This window comes from Acomys russatus, chromosome 1 (genome assembly GCF_903995435.1).
Source record: "Acomys russatus chromosome 1, mAcoRus1.1, whole genome shotgun sequence".
NCBI classification, from domain to species: domain Eukaryota; kingdom Metazoa; phylum Chordata; class Mammalia; order Rodentia; family Muridae; genus Acomys; species Acomys russatus.
Genome location: NC_067137.1, coordinates 100,687,847 through 100,709,720, shown reverse-complemented (window position 1 = coordinate 100,709,720; position 21,874 = coordinate 100,687,847). Strand labels below are relative to the sequence as shown.

The window sequence follows — 21,874 nt, the reverse complement described above, 5'->3', positions numbered from 1 at the left end:
GACAGGGATGGAGCCCTGCAGTGCTGCGTCCCAACTGCGCTGGGCATGGAGAAGCATGGGCCATTTCTCTTCTTTTGCTATGGCCTCTCTCTCAGTGACCTGATCCTTTCTGTATGATGCTGACTTCCCGACTTGATCCTCCAGCTCTTAGCTCTAAGCACCTAGTAGACAGCTCTTTGGGATATGTAATAAACATCTGTAACATACCTAAGAGTATCACACGTTAGAAGAAATGCTCAGCTGGCTGTGGTGGGGTTCACCCAAACTCCTGGCACTTGGGAGGCTATGGCAGGAAGACAGGACAATTCTAGAAGATACTTGGTTTATATAAAAAAAAAAAAGAAAGAAAGAAAAAATAAAAGAATGAAAGAAAAAGAAAGAAAGAAAAGGGAGGTGGAGGCAAAGGAAGGGAAGGAAAAGAGAGAGAGAAAAAAAAAAAACCAAGCTTATTTTCCTAAGTCTTTTCTCCCAGCTGCAGTCGATGACTCTATCACACATGAAGTCCTCAAGCAGACCCCTGTGAGTCTTTGCCATGGTGCCACCCCTGACTCTTACCTTCTGTCCACTCCTATCTGTTCACTCTTCCTTCATCCCACTTCAGGCTGTGCCAAAAGGCTGTTCAGCATCCCTCACTGGTAGGAAGAACGCCTTGGCAGGAGTTGATCATTTCAGCTCCAGGAAACCACGGATGGTTCACTGGCCTCCTGATGGTAGCTCAAATTGCTTCCTAAGCTTTTGTACTAAAATGATGGCTTTGCAGTATGGCCCCAAAAAGGCAAGCTAATGTCCCTGTGAGCTTAAAAAGTGAGGCAGAAAAAAAAAATTAATTTTCTGGACAGAGACTATCCTTGTAATGTGCTCCAAATGCTGCATGCATAATTTTGTTTTGATTTTTTTTTCTTTTTTGATTTACTGGGTTCTGTGGTTGCAACGAAGGTTGATTTTTAGTTGTGGTTCTGTCCCTTATGTATACTGGGATATTACTAAAAAGAGGTTATGGTTTCAAGTTTTTTAAGCTCTAGACTGACTCCTTTTTCCATTTTAAAAAAATTGTAATTTTTTAAACTAATTGAAACCAGAAGTCTTGCCAATTTACGTAACCATCTTCTGATGACTCACAACAAAGTGCTCATGAGAGATGTAAAGAGCCTCTGCTTACTGTTCCTGAGGCCCCACCTCTGCGTAGCTGGGTGGGCTCTCTGCTTACGGGGTAAATGGGGTGGCAGGTAGGGTGCTCACCAGGACTCGGGGGCCCCTAAGGCTTTGCCTGTGGCAGAATGCTGCTCTTGTAGTTATGTGATGGTAGCCTCTGTTTAAGGGCTCATCAGTTAGGATGGGCTCGCTCACTTGTGTAATATCTACTTGTCAAGGCCCACTGAATAGTAAACTTAATAGTATCCTTAACATACATTTTGCCAGACAGTGACCACAGGAGAAACAGAACCATGGGACTAAGCCATGGTGTAGGGATCCTGGGGATCTTCTCAGCACGCTGTTCTCCACCATTTATTTCTCTTTGAAAAAAATCAGCTAGATCACATTCATCTATCTGTACACATCAGAAAACCTAGTTATAATAACATAAACAAAAATAAAGATTTTTCCACATAGCAATAAATAGGATACTGGTACAGTGGCTTGGTGGTGTGAGGGCCAATGATTATGACCCTCCTAACCTCTTCTTCATATGATCACAGCCATTGCCATTTTCCCAAAGGGAATAGTCAAATAAGAAGGATTGTAGTTACCTTAACAATATCTGTCTTCTTCCCAGAGAGAGCAAAACAAAGATAAGAAAATACTTCCCAGAACCACATAACTCACCATATCTCCATTTAAGTCAGATCGGTCAGAACTTGATGAGACAGTTAAACCAAGGTCCAAGGAGGCTGCAAATACAAGAATAGGAATTGTGCCCGACTTAGATGGACAGTGAAGCCATCCTCGGTGCTGGGAGATGAGAGGAAGTGGTTGTTTGAACACCGCTAATAGTGTTGTCCCTGTTTCCCCCAAGGCTGAGTATGGTATTGTATGGGGTGCAGAGCTTAGAGACTTGTGGCCCTGTCCTAATTTGGTTGTGACCTTGAACTCATCTCCAACTGAGCCAGTTCCTTTGTATATCAACTGAGAAAAATACCTGTTTCAGTTATCTCAGAGTTACTATACAAATACATGGAGGTCTAAAGTATAGGCCCATAGATAAATAGATAGATAGATAGATAGATAGATAGATAGATAGATAGATAGATAGAGATAGATCCTCAACAATGAAAACTCTAAAATAGCATGAAGGAATGGAAGCAATCTATGGTGCTATTTGTATTATGGAGCATTCATAAAGTTATTTATATATGAGAACTATGGCCACCAGGAGGGACTGAGAAGCTTCCTAGAGACTACAAGACCATATTGTGTTAGAATATCTATAGTGATGGATCACAGCTTAAAGACACAGATGAGAGCAAGTTATCCACACAAACTACCTGTCTTTACACAGCAAAATATTAGTGTTTTTGTTCTGAAAGTGAGAAACCAGTAAGATATTACCTGAGACTAGAAAGCACTCTGTAAGGCTGTGTTAGGCCGCATAATTCCACGACACACTGCTCAGTGCTTGGGATGCCGACCATTCGGGGTCACTGACTCAGTAATGAGCCAGAGACCAGAGGCAATGCCAAACCTGTTTTTCAAGCCACGTTTGACTTTGATCTTTGACTCTGAATGTGGGACCATGGTACTGTTGGATAGCACAGCCACAAAAAAAGATTTCAAAGAACAAAACAAAACAAAACAAAACCATACAGTCAAGCAATCTGAAAATATGACTTAAGAATAAAACATTGCTTCATCTCTGGAGAGAATTACCAGACAGCGGCCTAAGACTCTTCTTTACTTCTCATGAGTTATAAGAGTTCAGGGAAACTTCAAACTCATTCCCAAGTATTTTTCCAGATATGAGGTATTATTAAATTACCTTTAGATAACTTGAGGTAACATCTTTATAAAAACAAAACAAAACAAAACAATGAACTAAACAAACAAACAAACAAAACCCAAATGATCACAAGCCAGGAAAGAATGTTGGATGGAAGGGCTCCAAATGCTAGCTGTAACTGGCCCTTCAGCAATAATTAACCACAACATGACAACCGTTTTCAGACATTTCTCAAGATGCCACACAAGATTTCCTTCCAGGGGTAAGGAAAACTCAGGAGGCAAATTCCACCAAGAGTTTCCTGACTGCCAGGTATTTAAGCTGATCACAGTACTCCTGTGAGATCAGGACTTGGAGCGATTTCAGCAGCTAGACTCTGCAGGACGGAGCTTGCCCTGCCATGTTTGGTGTTGCTGTAACAAAATACCTGATGCAAGATGATGTGGAAAGAAGAGAGGTTTATTTGGCTTGTGGTTCTAGCGCTTGGAAGGTTCAAACAGCATGGCGCCAACATCCCGGGAAGGATCCATATGTCTGTGCCATGGCGTGATGGAAACGCTGAACGGGAAGTAGCCGTGCACACAGGGGAATCAGGCATGATGCAGCTGTAGTTTATAACAGGCTGCCCTTCTGAGATGCCATTAGTCTGTTCGTGAGTATAGAGCCTTTCTGACCTAATTTGTCTTCTCTAGGCTTCACCTCTTAAAGTTTCTATCTCCTCAGCACTGTCCTGAGAACATCAAGATTCCAGCACACAAACCTTTAGAAGTGACACCATAGTCAGACAGGAGATGAGGACTTGTCTGGGGAGGGGGAGGGGAAGCAGAAGCCTGTTGGAGGAAACTCAGAGAATCTTTAGTAGGATTGGAGTGCATATCCACTGACTGAATCCATATAAAGCTTCCTAAAGATGCTGTTCTAGAGCCAAGAAAGCCATAAAGACCACTAGCAGTCAATACCAAGGGGCCTTGCTGGTCCATCTCAGTCTCAGTAAAAAGGCCTTGCTAACACATTATTACTATCCCAAGGATCTAGCCAAGATGCAGAAAGCCTTGGGGAAAGACCATGCTCTAGTAATTATTCATCTATTTATAATTATTAACCAGTAATTACTTTAAGTCTGTGAGCTAGACAATATCTATGTCAATTGTTCAGCTGTCTAGAGCAAAACCAGCCGTAGACAATATAAACTAAGAGATGCGCCAATGTGCCTGTGTAACCTTATTTTCCAAGAAGAGAGGAGAGGCCATGCTTTAGCTGTGGCTATAGGTTTTCAACTACTGCTTGAAAGCCTGGTTTGCACTTTACGCTCGCACTCATGCAACCAAGACTAGAGATGAATCTTGTAAGGTCTTCATTGGAGACAGAACTTGGAAGTCAAGTCATAGGGCAACTAGAGGAACTTAAGAGACAAGTTCACCCAATGAAGTGACATCCCATGCCTGCACAGACTGTAAGCAGGATGGGGAAGCCAGAAATCAGAGTGTGAGTCAGAAGAAAAGTTCACACTCCTCAGAGGAATCTCAAATCCAGAATGCCTGGATCATCAATTATTAATATACAAAGAACTATAAAACTATTATCCATGTTCAAGGAAAAACATGGTCAAAAGAACCTACTCCTAAATCCCTCAGATGTTCAGTTTTACAAAGTCTTTAAGCATCCATTTTAAATATGTCCAAAGAACCAAAGAAAATATTTCTATGATGAGTGAATATATTCAGTATCTCAACAGAGAAATAAGAGAAGTAAAAATTCTAGAACAGAAAAGTTGAGTGTGATGGAAATCTCCCAGGATGCACCTAATGGACAGTGAAGAAGACAGAGAGCTCATGAATTTGAGGACAGACCAATATAAGAGATGGAACAAAGGGCAGTTCTTTTTATTTGAAGATCTTATGATTTAATTATTCCATATTTAATAAACAAACTGGCATACAAATCCAAAAAACTCCATAAACTTCACATGAGTTCTAAGAACTCTCAGAGTCGGTTGCTTAAAACTGAAGATTTAAAAAAATCTTACAATTGAGATATAAATTGAACAAATGATAAATAAAAAAATTTAAATCTTGAAATATATATTTTTTAAAAGATTTAATTATTTATTATTTATACAATATTCACACGCATGTGTGCCTGCATGCCAGAAGAGGGTACCAGATCTCATTATAGATAGTTGTGAGCCACCATGTGGTTGCCGGGAATTGTACACAGGACCTTTGGAAGAACAGACAGTGAGTGTTCTTAACCTCTGAGCCATCTCTCCAGCCCCCTTGAAATATATTTTAAAAGTACATTCATGCATATGTAATTAAAATCAACTCCTTGCCAGAACTACTCAGACCAAAGCAGAAGATACTGAAGAAAAAAATAGATCTGTGTCTAGTGAAAAGGCAGGCAATAGGGGACAACCCACAGGTTGAGAACCTCTGTCTTATAACAATGCTGCCCAACACAAATATAGCATGAATTATATATGTATTATTTTACCTCTTAATAGCTTTTCTAAGGAGTAAGTTTATTTTAACAACATATTTTACTTAATCAAGATATCATTTCTATAATAATCAACAATGTAAAATTACTAATTAGATATACAACGAGAAAAGTGAGTAAACATACTGCCTTATGCTAATGTTAAATGTCCTTCCTAAAATATTTACTATCTCAAACATTTTTGAGTGCCTACCTACTAAACCTACTATGTGGCTAAACATATTTATTCATTCAGACATTTACCCAACAAACATCAGGGCCTATTTTAAGAGTTGAAGACATCTGGAGGACAGCAAGAACACAAGCTCGTCTAAGTCAGTAGACTCAACACACATGTGAACTCACAGAGACTGGAGTGACACACACATGATCTGCATGGCTCTGGGCCAGATGGGGAGAAGTGGCCGCATGCCCCATTCCCAGCCCAGATCAGTTGGCAACCTACAATTGATAACCACTTGCAAATGAAAACTGAGTTTCCTCCAAGGGAGTCAGTCACACCAGGGCAACCAAACTGTTCTTTTTGGTTTTTCTAGACAGGGTTTCTGTGTGTAGCCTTGGCTGTCTTGGAACTCACTCTGTAAACCAGGCTGGCCTCAAACTCAGAGATCTGCCTCCTGAGTGCTGGGATTAAAGGTGTGCACCACCACTGCCCAGCTAAACAAACTACTCTTAATCATAAGCTGCATGCCCAGCAGTAGTTGGCCAACAGAAAATTAACTCTGTGGCATCTTTGGAGGTTCCCTGTCTCATAATGTCATATCAGAGCTCTTGGTATTTTTAAAATGATATAAATATATATAATCAATCTCTCTATCTCTATCTCTATGTCAATCCTATAGGTCCCTTGGGTATATATTATAGCTTTCAGTTTAGTGCTACTATGGAATTCTTGATTGTGCAAACAAATATATCTCTATTTCTTATGCCTTGTCTTGGGCTCTTTTCCTTTTTTTTTTTTTGGTCCTATTCTGATATGTTAGGTTTTTAAATTATATTATATAATATAATATATAATTAGTTATATATATAATATAATATTATTATTCCCTAGAAGCCTGTTTGTTTTCTAATAAGAGACAGAAAGGGGTAGATCTGTATAGGAGGGAAGGTAGGGAGGAACTGGAAAAAGTAAAGGGAGGGGAAACTGGAATCAGGATATATTATGTCAGAAAAAAAATCTATTTTCAATAAAAGGAAAAAATAAGTACTAAAAAAAACTTTTGGAGACGTGAAAGATAGAACCCTTTTCCTTCAGAAACTCTCAGGCTAGTTGGCAGCAAACCACAACAGTAGTCACCTTTGTTACCACTAGATAAATGAATATAGTGACAACAGAGTCAACACACAGAATAACAGGGAATGGGACAGGAAGTTGGGGATAGGTACATTGCCTGAGTTCTTAAATGAAGCAACAGAAACTAAGCTTGGCTAATGTAAGAAGGAAATGAGTCTATGGAAACATCAGAGAAGTCATTGGATTGTCAGAGAGCTGCCAGACTTGGCTTGAAAAATAGGTTAAGAATCACAAGACCTAACCAGCAGTGAGCAGAGCTGGGGTAATGCTATGGTTCTGATTAGGATGCCATGTTTGGCACTCTCACTACTGAATTAAGATGCTATTACTACTGGGCTTGTACCAAATTTCCACTGCTTGCAATGCTACTTGTCCATCATTCAAGTGCATGTACCATTCAGGACTCTGTCAAGATCCCAATGTCTGCTGACAAAGGTTGGATCACCTCACAAGAGGACAGAAAGTATTTTTTTTTCTTTCAAAAAATGAAAGATATTTTGGATATTGGGTGGAAAAAACAAAATAAAAAACAACAACAGCACAACAAACATGCCCATTAAAAATGAATATAAAAATGAACAAAAGAACACATTGTCTGTGTTTTTAAACGAGTGGTTACCACTTAGGGCAGCAGCTCTCAACCTGTGAGTTGTGACCCCTTCAGAGATGAAAGACCCTTTTACAGGCGTCACCTAATATCATCGGAAAGCACAGATATCTATATCATGATCCATAACAGTAGCAAAATTATGGCTTTGGAGTAGCAATGAAAATACCACTCCTGTTGAGGATCACCACAACATGAGGAACTGTATTAAAGGGTCACAGCGTTAGGAAGGCTGAGAAACACTGACTTAATGCTGGCTGAATTAAACTTGCGATAAAGATGAGTAGGAGCCCATTAAATAACAACGTAGGGGGAATATATCCCAACGGGAAGGCTTGGGGTTTGTCACACAGATAAATAGATGAACAAATGACTAAACAGAACAGAGTATGTATGCACAGAAACAGTCTTTCGTAGAAAATATATCCGTTTGTCTGGAGGACGGAGTTCACCTAGGGGGACAGTGGCAAAGGAGATGAGGGTACAGCCGCAGCACGCCTGCCGTGAAGTTGCAGGATTTATCCAGTTTCTGACAGGTACAAGGGGCTGCACTCTGTGCCAGGAGCTGGCGGCAGCCAGGCAGGCCGGGCAGCCCCTGCTCTCAGGGAGCCTTTGTGAATGTCTCGCTCTCGCTTTATTCTGTGAGTAGCAGTTGAGATCTTTAAGGAGAACCGTGGCATAGCCATTTGCAGGGTTTTGGCATCTAGCATAGTAGGTTGTGTAATAAGTCACAGGTTGAGGTCAAAACCAGGGAGACCATAGTAACTAGAGGAGAGATTGTGAGGGCTGGCCAGGCTTTAGCAGTGAAAGTAGAGAGAGTGGTTCTTCAGACTTGCTCGCTGCACCTGATACCACTCCTGTCCCTGCCCGATAAGCAGAGTGTAAGTCATTGTGTTCCACTCCTAAATGGCTTTGTCTTTTTCTCTGATGCTCAGAGCAGCCAGTTCCAGCAGAAGACACAGGTGAGGCCTTGGTCATCTCTAGACCCTTACCCGACCCCTGCAGTTCCACAAGATAGAGCCGTCCGAATAGGTTAGGGAACAGAGGTGACTGTCTAGATCTCTGAAGTTGACTGTAAGCCACGTGAAGATGCTATTGGTCTCTTGTATTTCCGTGCACTCTTAAAGTGCAGAATTTTTTGCACCCAGCACAATATGCCTAGCACCAGTTCCAGGTGGTGTCAGCCCCTTGCCTGTAGGGCATCAGAAATGCAGCTGTAGCTGATACCTCTCATCCTCAAGCTGCTGCTGAGCACAGTAGGCAATGTTACTCTCCTTAGGGCACACTTCACTCCTAAACCTTCAGCAGCTATTCGTTTTGCATCTTCCTTCCCCTTAGCTGCTAAGGTCCCTTGGTCCTTCTCTTCCACATTTCCCCGGCACACACCTGTATTCTCATCAGACTGCCCAGAGATAACCAAGCTCTCTCTATTTGTCTTCACTCACACTGATCCCTCTGTTCCCAGAACAGTCTTTGGTTTGTTTTGTTCTGAGACAGGGTTTCTCTATAACCCTGGCTAACCCGGAACTTGCTCTGAACCAGGCTGGCCTCTGCTTACTGAGTGCTGGGATTAAAGACATGCGTCACCACTGCCTAGCTCCTCAGAACAGTCTTGCCGTCCTTTAGTGTTCCTGACCCCAGAGCATCCTTCATACCCATCCAGCCTGCACCCCTGGCCCTTGCTTTTCCATCTCTCAGAGATCTCTCCGAGGCTGACAATCACACCGCCCCTGCATGCCCTTCAGCAGGCAGTTGTTCCCAGACTTGTGTTTGCTATTCTGTCTTGTCTCTGCCACCTGAGTTATGGCTGCTTGAGGGCTGCTATCTTACAGGATGCCTGGCACATTTCCAGGAGCACAGAGCCAAGATGGTCTACTCATGACTCCTATGCTGTCAGCCAAGTGTGTTCTCCTTCTCCACGTTTTAGGGCCTAAGTGATGCCGACAAAGAGGTGTCTGTATAATAGCTACCCAAAGGCTTCTGTGGAATTCCTCTTGTCTCCGAGTCGATCTTGCTGCTGACTGTGAGTCACGGCTCATCCGTGGTGACTCCAAGCCTCGCTTTATGATTCACAGTTAAAAGGGGGGCGGGGGCGGATGAGGTTTTTTACTGAGGAACTAGCTCCAGCCTAAACTGAGCCTCACAATCTGGGTTCCTCTGTGGGTTTTGAGCTACTAACTAGCGTAGGGCTTCTCATGACAAGCACCTAGAATGCATGCCACAGGGCCGTGCTAGGAGGTCTCCTGTGATATGCGTTGCTGGCCTTTCTTTGGCTCACGTCTGATCTGGGATGAAGAAACTAATGAAGAGCAGAGGACTCCTTGGAGGCTCCTCTGTCATGTATTCTTGCTGAGTGATGGTTTTGGTTTCTCAGGCAGAATGTGCTGTGGACTGAAAAAAGGAAGTTGCCGAATGGGCCTCTGGGCCCTGTAAGCAAGCACTTAGCTCCACTTAGCATCTGAGAGACCTGTTCTAAATGAGGGAAAGGGGAAATCACTGGAGAGAGGCCGGGTAAATGGCAGATGGACAGCTTTATAAATCTGTACTCTAGTCCAAAGACGTCTCCACGCAAAGCTGTACCGCTTTGGGTGAGATACTGAGCAACAAGTGTGATGAGGACAACTAACATCTCCATAGGGTTTGCAATGGTGTCTGGCACGAGGTAATCCCTCCACAGGGACACCTGCTATTAGCATTGTCACTGTCGTTTTGCTTCTTTTGGAGACAGGGCCCCTTGTAAGCCCAGGCTAGTCTTGAATTTCTGATCCTCCTGCCTCCACCCCGGAATGCTGGCATGCTCAGTTTATGCAGTGGTGGGGCTTGAGCCCAGGGCCTCCTACATGCTAGGCTAGCAGTTTATCAGGCTCAGTAGCTGCAGCCTGTCCTTCTCATTATTACAGAGGGCTCATTGTGCCCACTGCGGAACACTTAGTGTTCATGACCCCACTGAGTGCTTTGAATGATGAAGTGTGTTTTATTATTGCTGGTGTACAGAGATAAACTATTGGGCCAAGAGGTGCATCAGCAGGTAAAGGCACTTGCCACTAGATCTGATGGCCCTATGTGCAATACCTGGAACTCGCATAGTGAAGAGAACTGGTTTCTGCAAGTTCTCCTCTGGCCTCCACATGGTGTATACACACACACACACACACACACACACACACACACACACACACACACACACACACACACACACACCAGAGAAGCCTACCTGTTCTTAGGGTCTTCTGCACCCTTCACTTTTCCTTCCTTCTCCCTTCTCTTTGTTCATCCCTGCAACCTCACTTCTCCATGGATTTTTCTGGGCTCATCATTGTGAGCTAAGCAGGATGTTTTCCCCACTGAGCTGTGACACAGCATGTGTCAGCACATGCCTGGCATTGCGGCTTTCGTTCTGAGAGGCACAGTGGGGGTGCGGCTTCACATCCAGCTGCTGTTTCAGAGAAGACGAATCTGACTCTTGAGTTTACTGTCTTATCTTGGCTCACAGCCATTACCACATTGAGTGACACTCGTGTTGACGTTGACGGGGCTTAGAGAAAAGCTCACAGGCTGCCACTTGTGGGAACCAGTCCTTGAGTTTGTGGCTGATTTGCTCGAGGGAAGCTCGGGTTGAGGACAGCAGCATTCTCCAGGCTGCTTGCACATGACCAGCCCTGTGTCTGGTAAGGATCTCAGGGGAGGGCCTTGGAGTGGAGACTCTGGACATTCCATCCTTTGTGTGCACTGGGTGTTCTGGCAGATCTCCATATGGGGAGTTTCTCAGGAAATGTCAATACAGCTCCATTGCAGTTGATGTTCCTGATAGTCTAATCTGTATTGCTTTTCTGTGGCTGTAACTCAGAGATTACAATGGTGTGGCACTCGAGGACCTTGTCTCAGGGATTGGATCTGTCACCCCGCAGCTTGGTTTTTCCAGAGTACCTGATGTTGTGGTTTCTATTCGATCATTCTTTATATAGGAGGCCACCATGGGAAAAAAGTGTAAGTTTGACCTGAAGCTGAAATTTTCTACTTAAAAGCCTAAAAGAAGCATTTTAGAAATGGTAGGGCATGATTTAGTGTTAAATAAGTCACCTAATTTCTCTCTGCTCAGATTTTTTTTAATCTATAAAAGAATTATATTCCCACCTAACCGAGTCATCTAAAAGGTAAGGGCTGTGAAAGTAACTGTGTTGGTAGAGTTTTTACTTACCATGTAGGAAGTTGTGAGTTCACAATCATTCTAAGGCTGTGACCATTTAATAATCATTCCTTATGTGGTGGTGACCCTCCAACACCATAAAATTATTTTTGTTGTTATTTTATAATTGTGATTTTGCTATTGTTATTAATGGTAATATAAATATCTGACATGCAATTCTGTGAAAAGGTCGTTCGACCCCCAAAAGGCTCATGACCCAGAGATTGAAAACCACTGATCTAAGCTATCCATGCTGCTGTGTACCTTTAGTTTCAGCACTCAGGAGGTGGAGGCAAGAGGGTCAGAAGTTCAAGGCCATCTCTGTCTACATAGCAAGGATGGCCTCAGACATGTGAGACTGTCTCCAACAAACAAACAACAGACAACACACAGACAACTTAAGCAAAGAATGGCATAAAACTTAGGTTTCTGAGAATTATAAATATAAGCAGCTACTTTAAGAAGTATTTTTTTAAAACTTTTCTTACCACACAAGGCAAAACTATTAAATGTTTTCTATACTGATTTTTCTCTCAATATAAACTGTTCACTGAAAGTCAAAACTGAGAGCAAAGTATAACTTGGATTGTCACTGTGGAGGCTGTGTTACATCATTCTAGAAGCCATGTGAGTAGTGTATTTGCTTAGCAAGAACAGTAGTGCTCAAGACAGTAGATCATTTGCAAAAGCACATTAATTTTGCATTAATTCTCATTTTATTCATTCATCATAAGATGAAGAGCAAGGTTCAAGTTGTGAAGAGACATTAATAACACGAAAAAATTGTAATCCAATTAAATAGTCTTGAACATCCACAGAGCATAATTACCATACAAGTAAAGATTTGGCATTTCTAGACTAGTTCAAATGTATTTAACTCGCCTTTTTTTCAGTCGAGGAAATAGTCTTCAGCCTCTTACTTAAATGAAGAAGAGGTGACTACAGTATTGTCTTGTTTTTCTCTTGATTGGTTACTCGTGCTTGGAGATGCCATCTGGCTGCTGCCGGATTTCTGCCAGAGATTCAAATCAGAGTTACAGAAAGTTACCTGCCTGAGGCAAGGAGGCGCTCTGGTTTAATGGAAAGGCCCGTGCTTTTATTTCACCATCTGGGTAAAAATAAAGAAAGCATTCTGAACAAGTTTTAATACTTAATAATAACCAATAGCCTCCCATTACAGATAACGGTGTTTCCGAAATAGAGTGACTGGGGACAAGTAGGGCATCTACTTGCTAAAATCTGAGTAGTTAATTAGCGGTCTCATCTAAATCTTTATCCAGGGATCTTGGTGTTAACAGAGAGTGTTTAGAAGGGAAATAGGAGGCCTGAAACCTCATCATGGTGTTTAAAGACCTAGACCTGTGTGGAATCAGTATAACACAACATTTACCAATTTCAGTTTCTTTTCTTATTTAAACAGATCTCTGCCTGGCAGATTAACCAAAGGCAAGGAGGACTGATCCTGTCCCCGTTCTGAAGTGCTGCCGTTCACGAGACTTCTGTGGCAGACTGTAGGCCCCAGCCCACTGTGCTGTCCTGCTCACCCCAGACATCTTTCTGGGGTCCACTTGTTGTCAACAGTGTGAAGATGAGCAGCACCCTCTTAGCATGACGACCTTGGACCATGTCATCGCTACCCACCAGTCAGAGTGGGTCTCCTTCAGTGAAGAGCCATTGTTCCCCACCCCTTCAGAGGGTAAGGAATACTGGCATTTCTTAAAGTGACAAGATTTCAGTCTGAAAAAAAAAGATTTAGTCTGGTTCTTGGTTATTTGCAAGTGGGATCCTAATAAAGGAAAAAAAGAAAAAGCTCTCCAGTCCCTTACCAGATGTTCACATGGATTCTTTCGTCAAGTAGCCAGACAAGGGCATCTTCTTAGCCCAAGGCGTCACCAAAACCCTGGCAGCATGAAGGGCACAGGCTCGTTTCTTCCAAGGCCCATAACTTCTCATTGCTCATTGCCTTACTGTTGGTCTTTTTGGTGGTTACTCTCATCCCACTATTTGGATTTTCTCAATTTTTAAAGTGTAATTGTTAAAAATGACAGACAGGTTCTGAGCCAGATTGCAAAACTCTAACCTTGTAAAACTCTAACCTTGTCTTCATCACCGATGAATGGTATGTCCTTGCGTGAACATTTATGGGTGGGGGGAGGTGGCTGGTGTGTGGCATATGTACATGCCATGCCCATCATTGTGGAGGCTAGGCCAGTGTCATCATCATTTGCTTTGTTGTCTTGAGATAGAATCTACCACAAAACAGAAGTCTATTGCTTTAGTTAGGCTGGTTGACCAGTAAGCTCCCTAGGATCTGCTTGTCTCTACTTAATGCTGGGGTTATAGGCATGTGTGGCTATTGCCTCAGTTTTACGAGGCACTGAGGATTTGAACTGATGTCCTTGTGCTTGCAGAGCAGGCGCTCTTACCCACATATTTCTAGTGCTTTTTTTTTTTTCTGTTCTGTTCGTTTTTGTTGTTGTTGTTCTGGTTTGTTTGTTTGTTTGTTTGTTTGTTTGTTTTTCAAGACAGGAATTCCTCTGTGTAGTCTTGGCTGTCCTGGAATTTGCTCAGTAGATTAGGCTGGCTTTGAACTCAGAGATCCACCTGACTCTGGGTCCCAAATGTTGGGGCTAACAGCATGTGCCACCACACTCCCTGGTTGGTTTTGTGTCATTTTTTTAAAGACAAGTTTTTACAGTATAATCTTGGCTGTCCTGGAATTCACTGTGTAGACTAGGCTGGCCTTGACTCCACAGCGACCCTCTTACCTCTGCCTCCTAAGTGCTGGGATTACAGTCATGGATGCCATGCCTAGGTTCCAGAATGATCTGTGTAACCTTTCCCTGTATCCCTGTACTGTCTATGGAAGGGGAATGATCATAAGGCCTGTCTCAAACTTTTGTGAGCACTCAGACAGCAGATGTAAAATGCCTAGGGGATTGCCTAGTCCATGAAAGGAGCTTAGCATTGTTATCCTGGGTCATAGTAGAAGTGACCATAGTGTCCTTTAGGAGAGTAGTACTCAGAGATGAGAGTCAAGACAGATCCAGGGACATTTGCAGCACTGTGTCAGTTGGTTCACTTCTACTCCATCTGCACCAGCTGACCTCACCTCACTTTTACCTGAACAGATGGAAAATGGCAGTCAACATGTACACCATCCAGTGTGATGTCTTTGTGGATAGTGGATAGCTTTAAAATGGGGGTGAGCCTGACTCGAGATGTGCTGAAAGTGTCATGTACAGAGATGTAATACTCGGGACATGACTCCTGGGAAGATAGCTTACTCAGTCAGAGCACTCACTGTGCAACCACGGAGACCTAAGTTCAAATTGCCAGGACCTGTGCAACAAGCCAGTGCCATGGAGCGTGTTAAGTAGGAAGATGGCCACAGCTAAATGACCACCAGGCTAATACCAGATCCAGCGAGAGACCTGTCTCCAGGGGATAAGGCAAAGTGTGATAGAGCAGTGTATTAAGTGAGCTCCTCTGGCTTTCACACATACATCTCACCTGCTCACACACACGTGCACACATCACAAACACACACTCAAACACTGACATACACGTACACACAAAGTTGTATCTCATTAGCGATTTCTTAATATTGAACACATATTGAAATTATAAATTGTCAACATACTGACTGGAGAGACATTATTAAAAATAGTTTCTCACGCTGGGACGTTGTTCAGTGTTAAAGTGTGAGCTTTCCAACTTTGTGTGGCCTTGGGGGAGAGAGTTTTTCCTATTTTTCTTTATGTTTTTAATGTGGAAACTAAAAAACTTAAGCTGACTAATGTCTCTCACCTTTTAATTAGACAGTGCTGAAGGCTTTGATTGGGTACAAGTCACTATGATTATCTTAGGGTTGAAAAAAGGACTTTCATGTTATTTCTTTGAGTTTTAGAGGATTTCACATAAGGGTCAGTAAGCTAGCTCAGCAGGTAGAAGCTCCTGTTAACAAGCCTCACAAGTTATTCTAAGTCTCTTATGGTAAAATGGACACTGTTTGCTAAGTAGCTGGTGAATTTCAGCACATGGATAGCCTTGTGTATATGTATGCTGTACTGTCAAAGGCAAGTTTTCTTTCTCTGTCTTTCTGGACACAAAGTCCCACCCTTAGCCAAGAAGCCATTTCTAATGGATGCTTGCTGGAAAAGAGAAAATCAGTTTTCCCTAACTATATCAATCACACTCCATGCCCAGGTGTAGTTGGCCAGTATAAAATAGACTCTGTGTGTGCACACAGTTTGTTGTTGTTGTTGTTGTTTCTGTTTGTTTGAATAAGAAAGAATAACATGAAGTTGGGTGGATAGGGACCTCGGGAGGATCTGGGAAGAGTTTTGCAACTAGTGCCTGCAGAGAACTAGTTTGTCCAGAACAGAGTCTGAAATTTGAATTTCTTTAGTGCAGAAGGAAGCTCTACTGTTCAGCCATCGACCCCACTGTCCTGTACTGCTTCTCATCTGCCCCATTCAACCCAGGAATATTTCTTGCCTGACCTCTGTTGCCATTTGAGTTTGTGGCTCTCAAGCTGGGAATAGGTAACTGAGATTGAGGATAATGAACAAGGGCCGGAGAGATGGCTTAGCTGATGAAATGCCAGCTCTGCAAGCCTTGGCCCAGAGTCAGTCTCCGGTACCTGTGGAAAATAGCCAGCAGCACACGATTGAGATAGAGCCAGGCAGACTCCCAGGCTTACTGACCAACTAGTCTTATCAAACAGATGAGCTCCAGGTTCAGTGAAAGACCCTGCTGAGGAAGGGAGCGAGCAATTGAGAAAGGCTTCCTGCTATTGACTTCCAGCCTCCATGTGTGCACACAGTATGCACTGGCTAGTGTACTCCCTCATGTATATATTGACTACAGCACCCCCTAAAGTAGAGAACAATCTAGAAAGACACCTGACATTACCCTTTGGCCTCCACCCCCCCCCCCCCCAGCATGAACACACACACACACACACACACACACACACACCATGTATACACACACATGTAAACAAATACAATAATGGGAATTTTTTTTCAATTATCTTGAATAGTGACGGGAACAAGTGAGATTATAGGCTTTAAAAGTTCTTAGGGACAAGGCATTCTAGCATGGAGATGGATTGGTATAGCCATTTTATCTTCCAGCGAGTCCTGCTGTTCCAATGAGTCATCCCTTTGCCCTTGGAGAGACAGTTCTGGTAGGCATCCTTCCTTGTGTGATCGTGGTATTTGGTGTCTGCTGTAGGGTGCACTGAGGAGCACTTCCCAGGATTGTCATCTTCCTCTGACCAGTCTGAGAGCTCCTCTGCGGAGAATCACGTGGTGGATGAAGGCTCCCAGGACCTTTCACACTCTGAGCAGGATGACTCCTCTGAGAAGATGGGCCTCATCTCTGAAGCAGCCTCCCCTCCCGGGAGCCCAGTGCAGCCCACACCTGATCTGGCCTCAGCCATCAGCAGCTGGGTCCGGTTTGAGGACGACACACCCTGGAGCAACACTTCACCACCTCACCAGGAAACAGGTGAGCTGGGCAGAGCCTTAAGGAGGGCTCTGGTTTGGTTCAGCCTGTGGAAGGGCCTTTTCCTAAAAGGTCTGTAAGACTTCTAGGGTTCCTTTTTTTGTTTTGTTGTGTTTTCTTTTTTCTTTTCCTGAGCTCCAGATCCTAGACACACAGAGGAGAGAGCAAAGATTCCCCCACCTCTTTTAACTTCATGACAAGGTTTTGGTTGAAATAAGCACATAAAACAGTGTAAGTGTTCTGGGTCATTTTCATAGTCTTAACTCCTGTCCCTCGCTATTGATTTGCCTGCACGAATACTTATATTTTTACCCATCAGGAGTTGAAATCACATTCGTCCAGCTCACCATCTCTAAACAGGGACAAGTTTATACTCAAGACCTTTGGATTCAGAATCCTCGGAGAAGGAGAGAGGGAGATGGTTGTAGATGGTAGAGCTCCTGTTTTGTTGCCCTTTGTCAGAAGTTGCACTGTGAAGCTCACAGAAGACAGGGAGTCAGTCTACATCCCTCCCCACTCCCACCTCACCCCTGACTCCCCATGCTCACCTGGCGACCTGACCATTTACTGTGTTCCAGCATAGCAAGAGTGGCTGGGTAATCCCGGCATTGGATTGGTCATTTACAGTAGCTATAACAAATTACCACAGGCGTGGTGCCTTAAATAATGTGAGCTTATCACTCACAATTCTGCCCTGCACTGGTCCACCATGTTGTTCTGTTTTGGAGATTCCAGACAAGAGTCTGTTTCCTGGTCCTTCGTAGACTCCATAGGCGATCCAAGTTCTTTGGCCTGGGATTCCTTCCTCCTTCTCCAAAGCCACAACTGTAGTATTTTTCTGTGCCATTTAAAATGCTGATGGCATTTTAAAGGACTCTTATGACTATGTTGGGCTTAGATGAATAATTTCTCCATCTCAGTGTCTCAGTCAGTGTTCTATTGATGTGAAGAGACACTGTGACTGTAGGAACTGTTAAAAAGGAAACCGTTTAATTGAGGCTGGCATATGTGTTCAGAGGTTTAGTCCATTATCTTCGTGGCAGGAAACATAGTGGCACATAGGCAGAAACATCTGGATTGGCAGGCAGCAGGAAGGAGAGAGAGAGAGAGGGAGAGAGAGAGAGAGAGAGAGAGAGAGAGAGAGAGAGAGAGAGAGAAGAACACAGACAGACAGACACAAGACACTGCGCTTGTCTTGAACACTTGAAGCCCCAAATCCCACCCCCACTGACACACTTTCTCCAACAAGGCCACACCTCCAAATCCCTGTCAAATAGTGCCATTCCCTGATGACCAAGCGTCCAAATCTGTGAGCCTATGGGGGCCAATGCTATTCGAACCACCACACTCAAGTTCCTTAACATAATCAGATCTGCTAAATTCCTTTGCCATGTAAGGTAATAAATCCACAGGTCCTGGGGGGGATAAGAAGGAGGAGACCTTATGTGCAGAAGGCGGAGGATATCATTTTTTTGTCAACTACAGAGTCAGGCTAGTAAAAGGTACGATTGGTAGGTTTCTCTGTTGATGGGTTAAATATTTTGCTAGTTTTACTTTAAAAAATATGATCTGAAGCTAGGCCTAGTTGTACAGCTTGGGGAAGTTTAGTAAGCCCCCATCAAGATAACAAAAAAGCAAAAGCAAAACAAAAGTGTGTAAAGGGCTGGGCGTGTAGCTCAGTGGTAGAGCATGACCTAGCATTCCCGTAGCTCTACAGGCGATCCCTAGTACTGAAACAAAACAGAACAAAACAAAACAAAAAAAAAAAAAAATCCAGGTCATCCAGTGACCTGAGCGTGCCTGTAGTCTCAGCTACTTGAAAGGTTGACTGGGTGATCACTTGAGCCCAAGACTCTGAGACTAGTTTAGGCAGCCTGGTAGGAACCTGTGGCGGTTTCTGAGCCATCCCCATTAGGCTCAGAAAACTTGGTGTCCCAAGTTTGGTGGCGCTGCTTGGGGTGGAACTTTTAGGAGGGGTGCAGCCCTGGAGGAGGAAGTGTCTCAGTGCGGGCAGTGAGTTCATAGCCTCATCCCATTTCCAGTTTGTTCTCTCTCCTCCCTTCATGAGGATGGAAGTGTGATCTCTTGGACTCTGACTCTGGTTCGGCTAGATGCCATCACCACCATGACGGATTCTGAGCCTCTCAAACTGTAAGCCAAAATAAGCTTTCTTCCTTAAATTGCCCTTGATGTTGGTATTTTATTACAGCAACAACAACAACAACAACAAAACCCTAACTAATACATACTCATCTTTTAAAAAAATGTTTCTTTTTTTCCTTACATGCCTCTATAGCATTAAAAATAATTTCAAGAAAATATAAAAGTTGGTCTGGAGAACTGGCTCAGTCGTTAAGAGCTCTTGCTGCTCTTCCAGAAGATCTGGGTGTGAAGCCAGCACCTCCACTGACAGCTCACACCAGCCTGTAACCCAAGTTCCAGGGGAATCTAATGTCCTTTTTCTGGCTTCCTTTTAGGCACTGCATGGATGTGATGCACAGATATACATGCAAACAAAACACCCATACACATAAGGTGAAATTAAGTTGAATTAAAAAAGAAAATACAAACTACAATTCTGCCATATGACAAGTGTTTTCATTTTGATGGAACCTTTGGATGTAGATTTGCATATTTAATCATCAGATTTTCAATGATTTGCTAGTTATTTGATGCTCAAAGTAGTATGGATGATGTGACAGATGCAGACTGTTTCCGCCTGGCTGGAGAGTGAGGAAGTGACTCTTACTGAACATATATCTGACAGTAGGATCTTTAGTTCTCCATGCAGGAAAATCAGGGAACACGGGTGCTGTGGTTTGGATGCTGTGTCTTTCCAGGATTCATGTTAAAATCTAATCACCAATGTGTTGGGATTATGGAGTCTTTGGGAGGTGACTAGGTCATCCTGAGGGTGGAACCTTTGTGAATGGGATCACTGGGAACACGCACCTCCTCCTATTACAGTGTTTGTCTTTCTACCATGTAAGGACTCCAGCTGCTATCTGCAAAGAATGGCCTCTCACCAGGTCCTAATCTGGTGTCTTCATCCTGGGCGTCCCAGCTTCCTGACCTGCGAGAATTAAATTTATAAGTTTATCAGTTACCCAAACTACAGTATTATATGGCAGCAAGAACAGAAAAGCCAATCACCTGAATCGGTACAACGTGTGGTTATAGAAGGGGTTTCAGCTAGCCCAGGCTAGCCTCTAGCTTTCTATGCAGCACAGGCTGACTATTCCTGAGCTTCTGATCCTCATGCCTCCAGCTCCAAAAGAGTGAGATTATAGATATGCACCACCAACTAGGGCTGGATTTTTGTTTGTTTATGGTCTGTTTGTTCAATTGGTTGGTTGATTGGTTCAATTTCTCTGTGTATCCCTGGATGTCCTGGAACTTGTTCTGTAGACCAGGCTAGCCTACCTCTTGTTTCATTGTTATGAAGAGACACCATGACCAAGGCAACTTTTATACAGGAAAACATTTAATTGGGGCTGGTTTACAGTTTCAGAGGTTCAGTCCATTATCATCATGGCGGGAAACATGGCAGTGTGTAGGCAGACATGGTGCTAGAAGGAGCTGAGAGTTCTACATCTTGATTCAAAAGCAGCAGGAGACTGCCACTGGATGTAGCTTGAGCATTGAAGACCTTAAAGCCTGCCCGCACAGTAACACACTTCCTTCAGCAAGGCCACATCTATTCCAACAAGGCCACACCTCCTAATAGTGCCACTCCCTATGGGCCAGGCAATTCAAACACATGAGTGTGTGGGGCCATTACTATTCAAACTACCACAGGCAAGTACCACCACCCCCTGGCTAAGCCTGGCTGATCTTTGTTTTCAGTAAGATTTGTTTGCTGAATTCTGGCTCTCAGTTTTCTCACTATGTCACTTTACTATTCTTTACGTTATCATATAAGGAAGGGATTAGTATTTAGTTTATGTTTCTGTGAGGACACTGGGGCAGGTACTGGTGAATCCTCAAGACTATATGCTAAGAAGGATCACCTGGTGTGCTGGCTTCAAGACCTTGGAACAGCCAGAGCTGAGCTGTGGTATTTGCCCCACTCTTCCTTTTACTGTCACTGCTCTCTTCTCCTATAACACACCAGAGGCAAGGGAAGTGAGGGGTAGAGGCCAGGGCCAGGAAGTAATTTGCAGGTAGAAAGGGTGTCCGTGCCTTTAGGTCATCGATAATAATCAAAGTATCCGGATTCTTTGCCATCTTGTTCAGACCTTACCTTTAGCCTCTAATTGCTCAAAACTGTTTGCAGGACAGAAGGGTCAGCTTGCCTCACTCTTCACCACATACTTCTATAAAAGTAATTTTGAAGATGGCCCAAGCCCATAATCCCCACATTTTGGAGCCCAAGGCAGGACATCAGCAGCTCAAGGCTTGCCAGGTGATGTTAGTGCACACCTTTCGTCCCAGCACCCAGGAAGTAGAGGCAGGCAGATCTCTTGAGTTTGAGGCCAGCCTGGTCTACAGAGTGAGTTCCAGGCAGCCAGGGTTATAACAGAGAAACAAACTATCTCAAAAACCAAAACCAAACCAAAACAAACAAAAAACTATCTTGGGAGTTAGTCTTAATTATGTTGTCTCCATACAACTAAGGATCCTGGGTTGTTATTGACAGTGGTTTTGATTTGTTAAGACCTTATTACTTGAAGCGATAATGAAAGCTAGAATGTCTAGAAGGCATGACCACTGGGTTTGTTCATTGGTACTGTATAGATACAGTGTGTGCTAATTCATACCTTAACTCCCAGCAAGCTGGAAGGCAGGACCAGAGATTCAAGGTCAGCATCAGCTTTGTGGCAAGCTCAAGGTCTT

At 43.4% G+C, this 21,874-nt stretch overlaps 1 protein-coding gene across 1 annotated transcript in view; it reads left to right on the top strand.

The window, feature by feature from the left end:
• The window catches only part of Ston2 (stonin 2), a 148,797-nt gene that overhangs the window by 20,235 nt on the left and 106,688 nt on the right, over window positions 1-21,874 (top strand). The window contains 2 exon segments of the mRNA XM_051150146.1: window positions 12,945-13,220; window positions 16,766-17,041. Coding sequence (XP_051006103.1) covers window positions 13,133-13,220; window positions 16,766-17,041 — 364 coding nt within the window. The 5' untranslated portion in view covers window positions 12,945-13,132.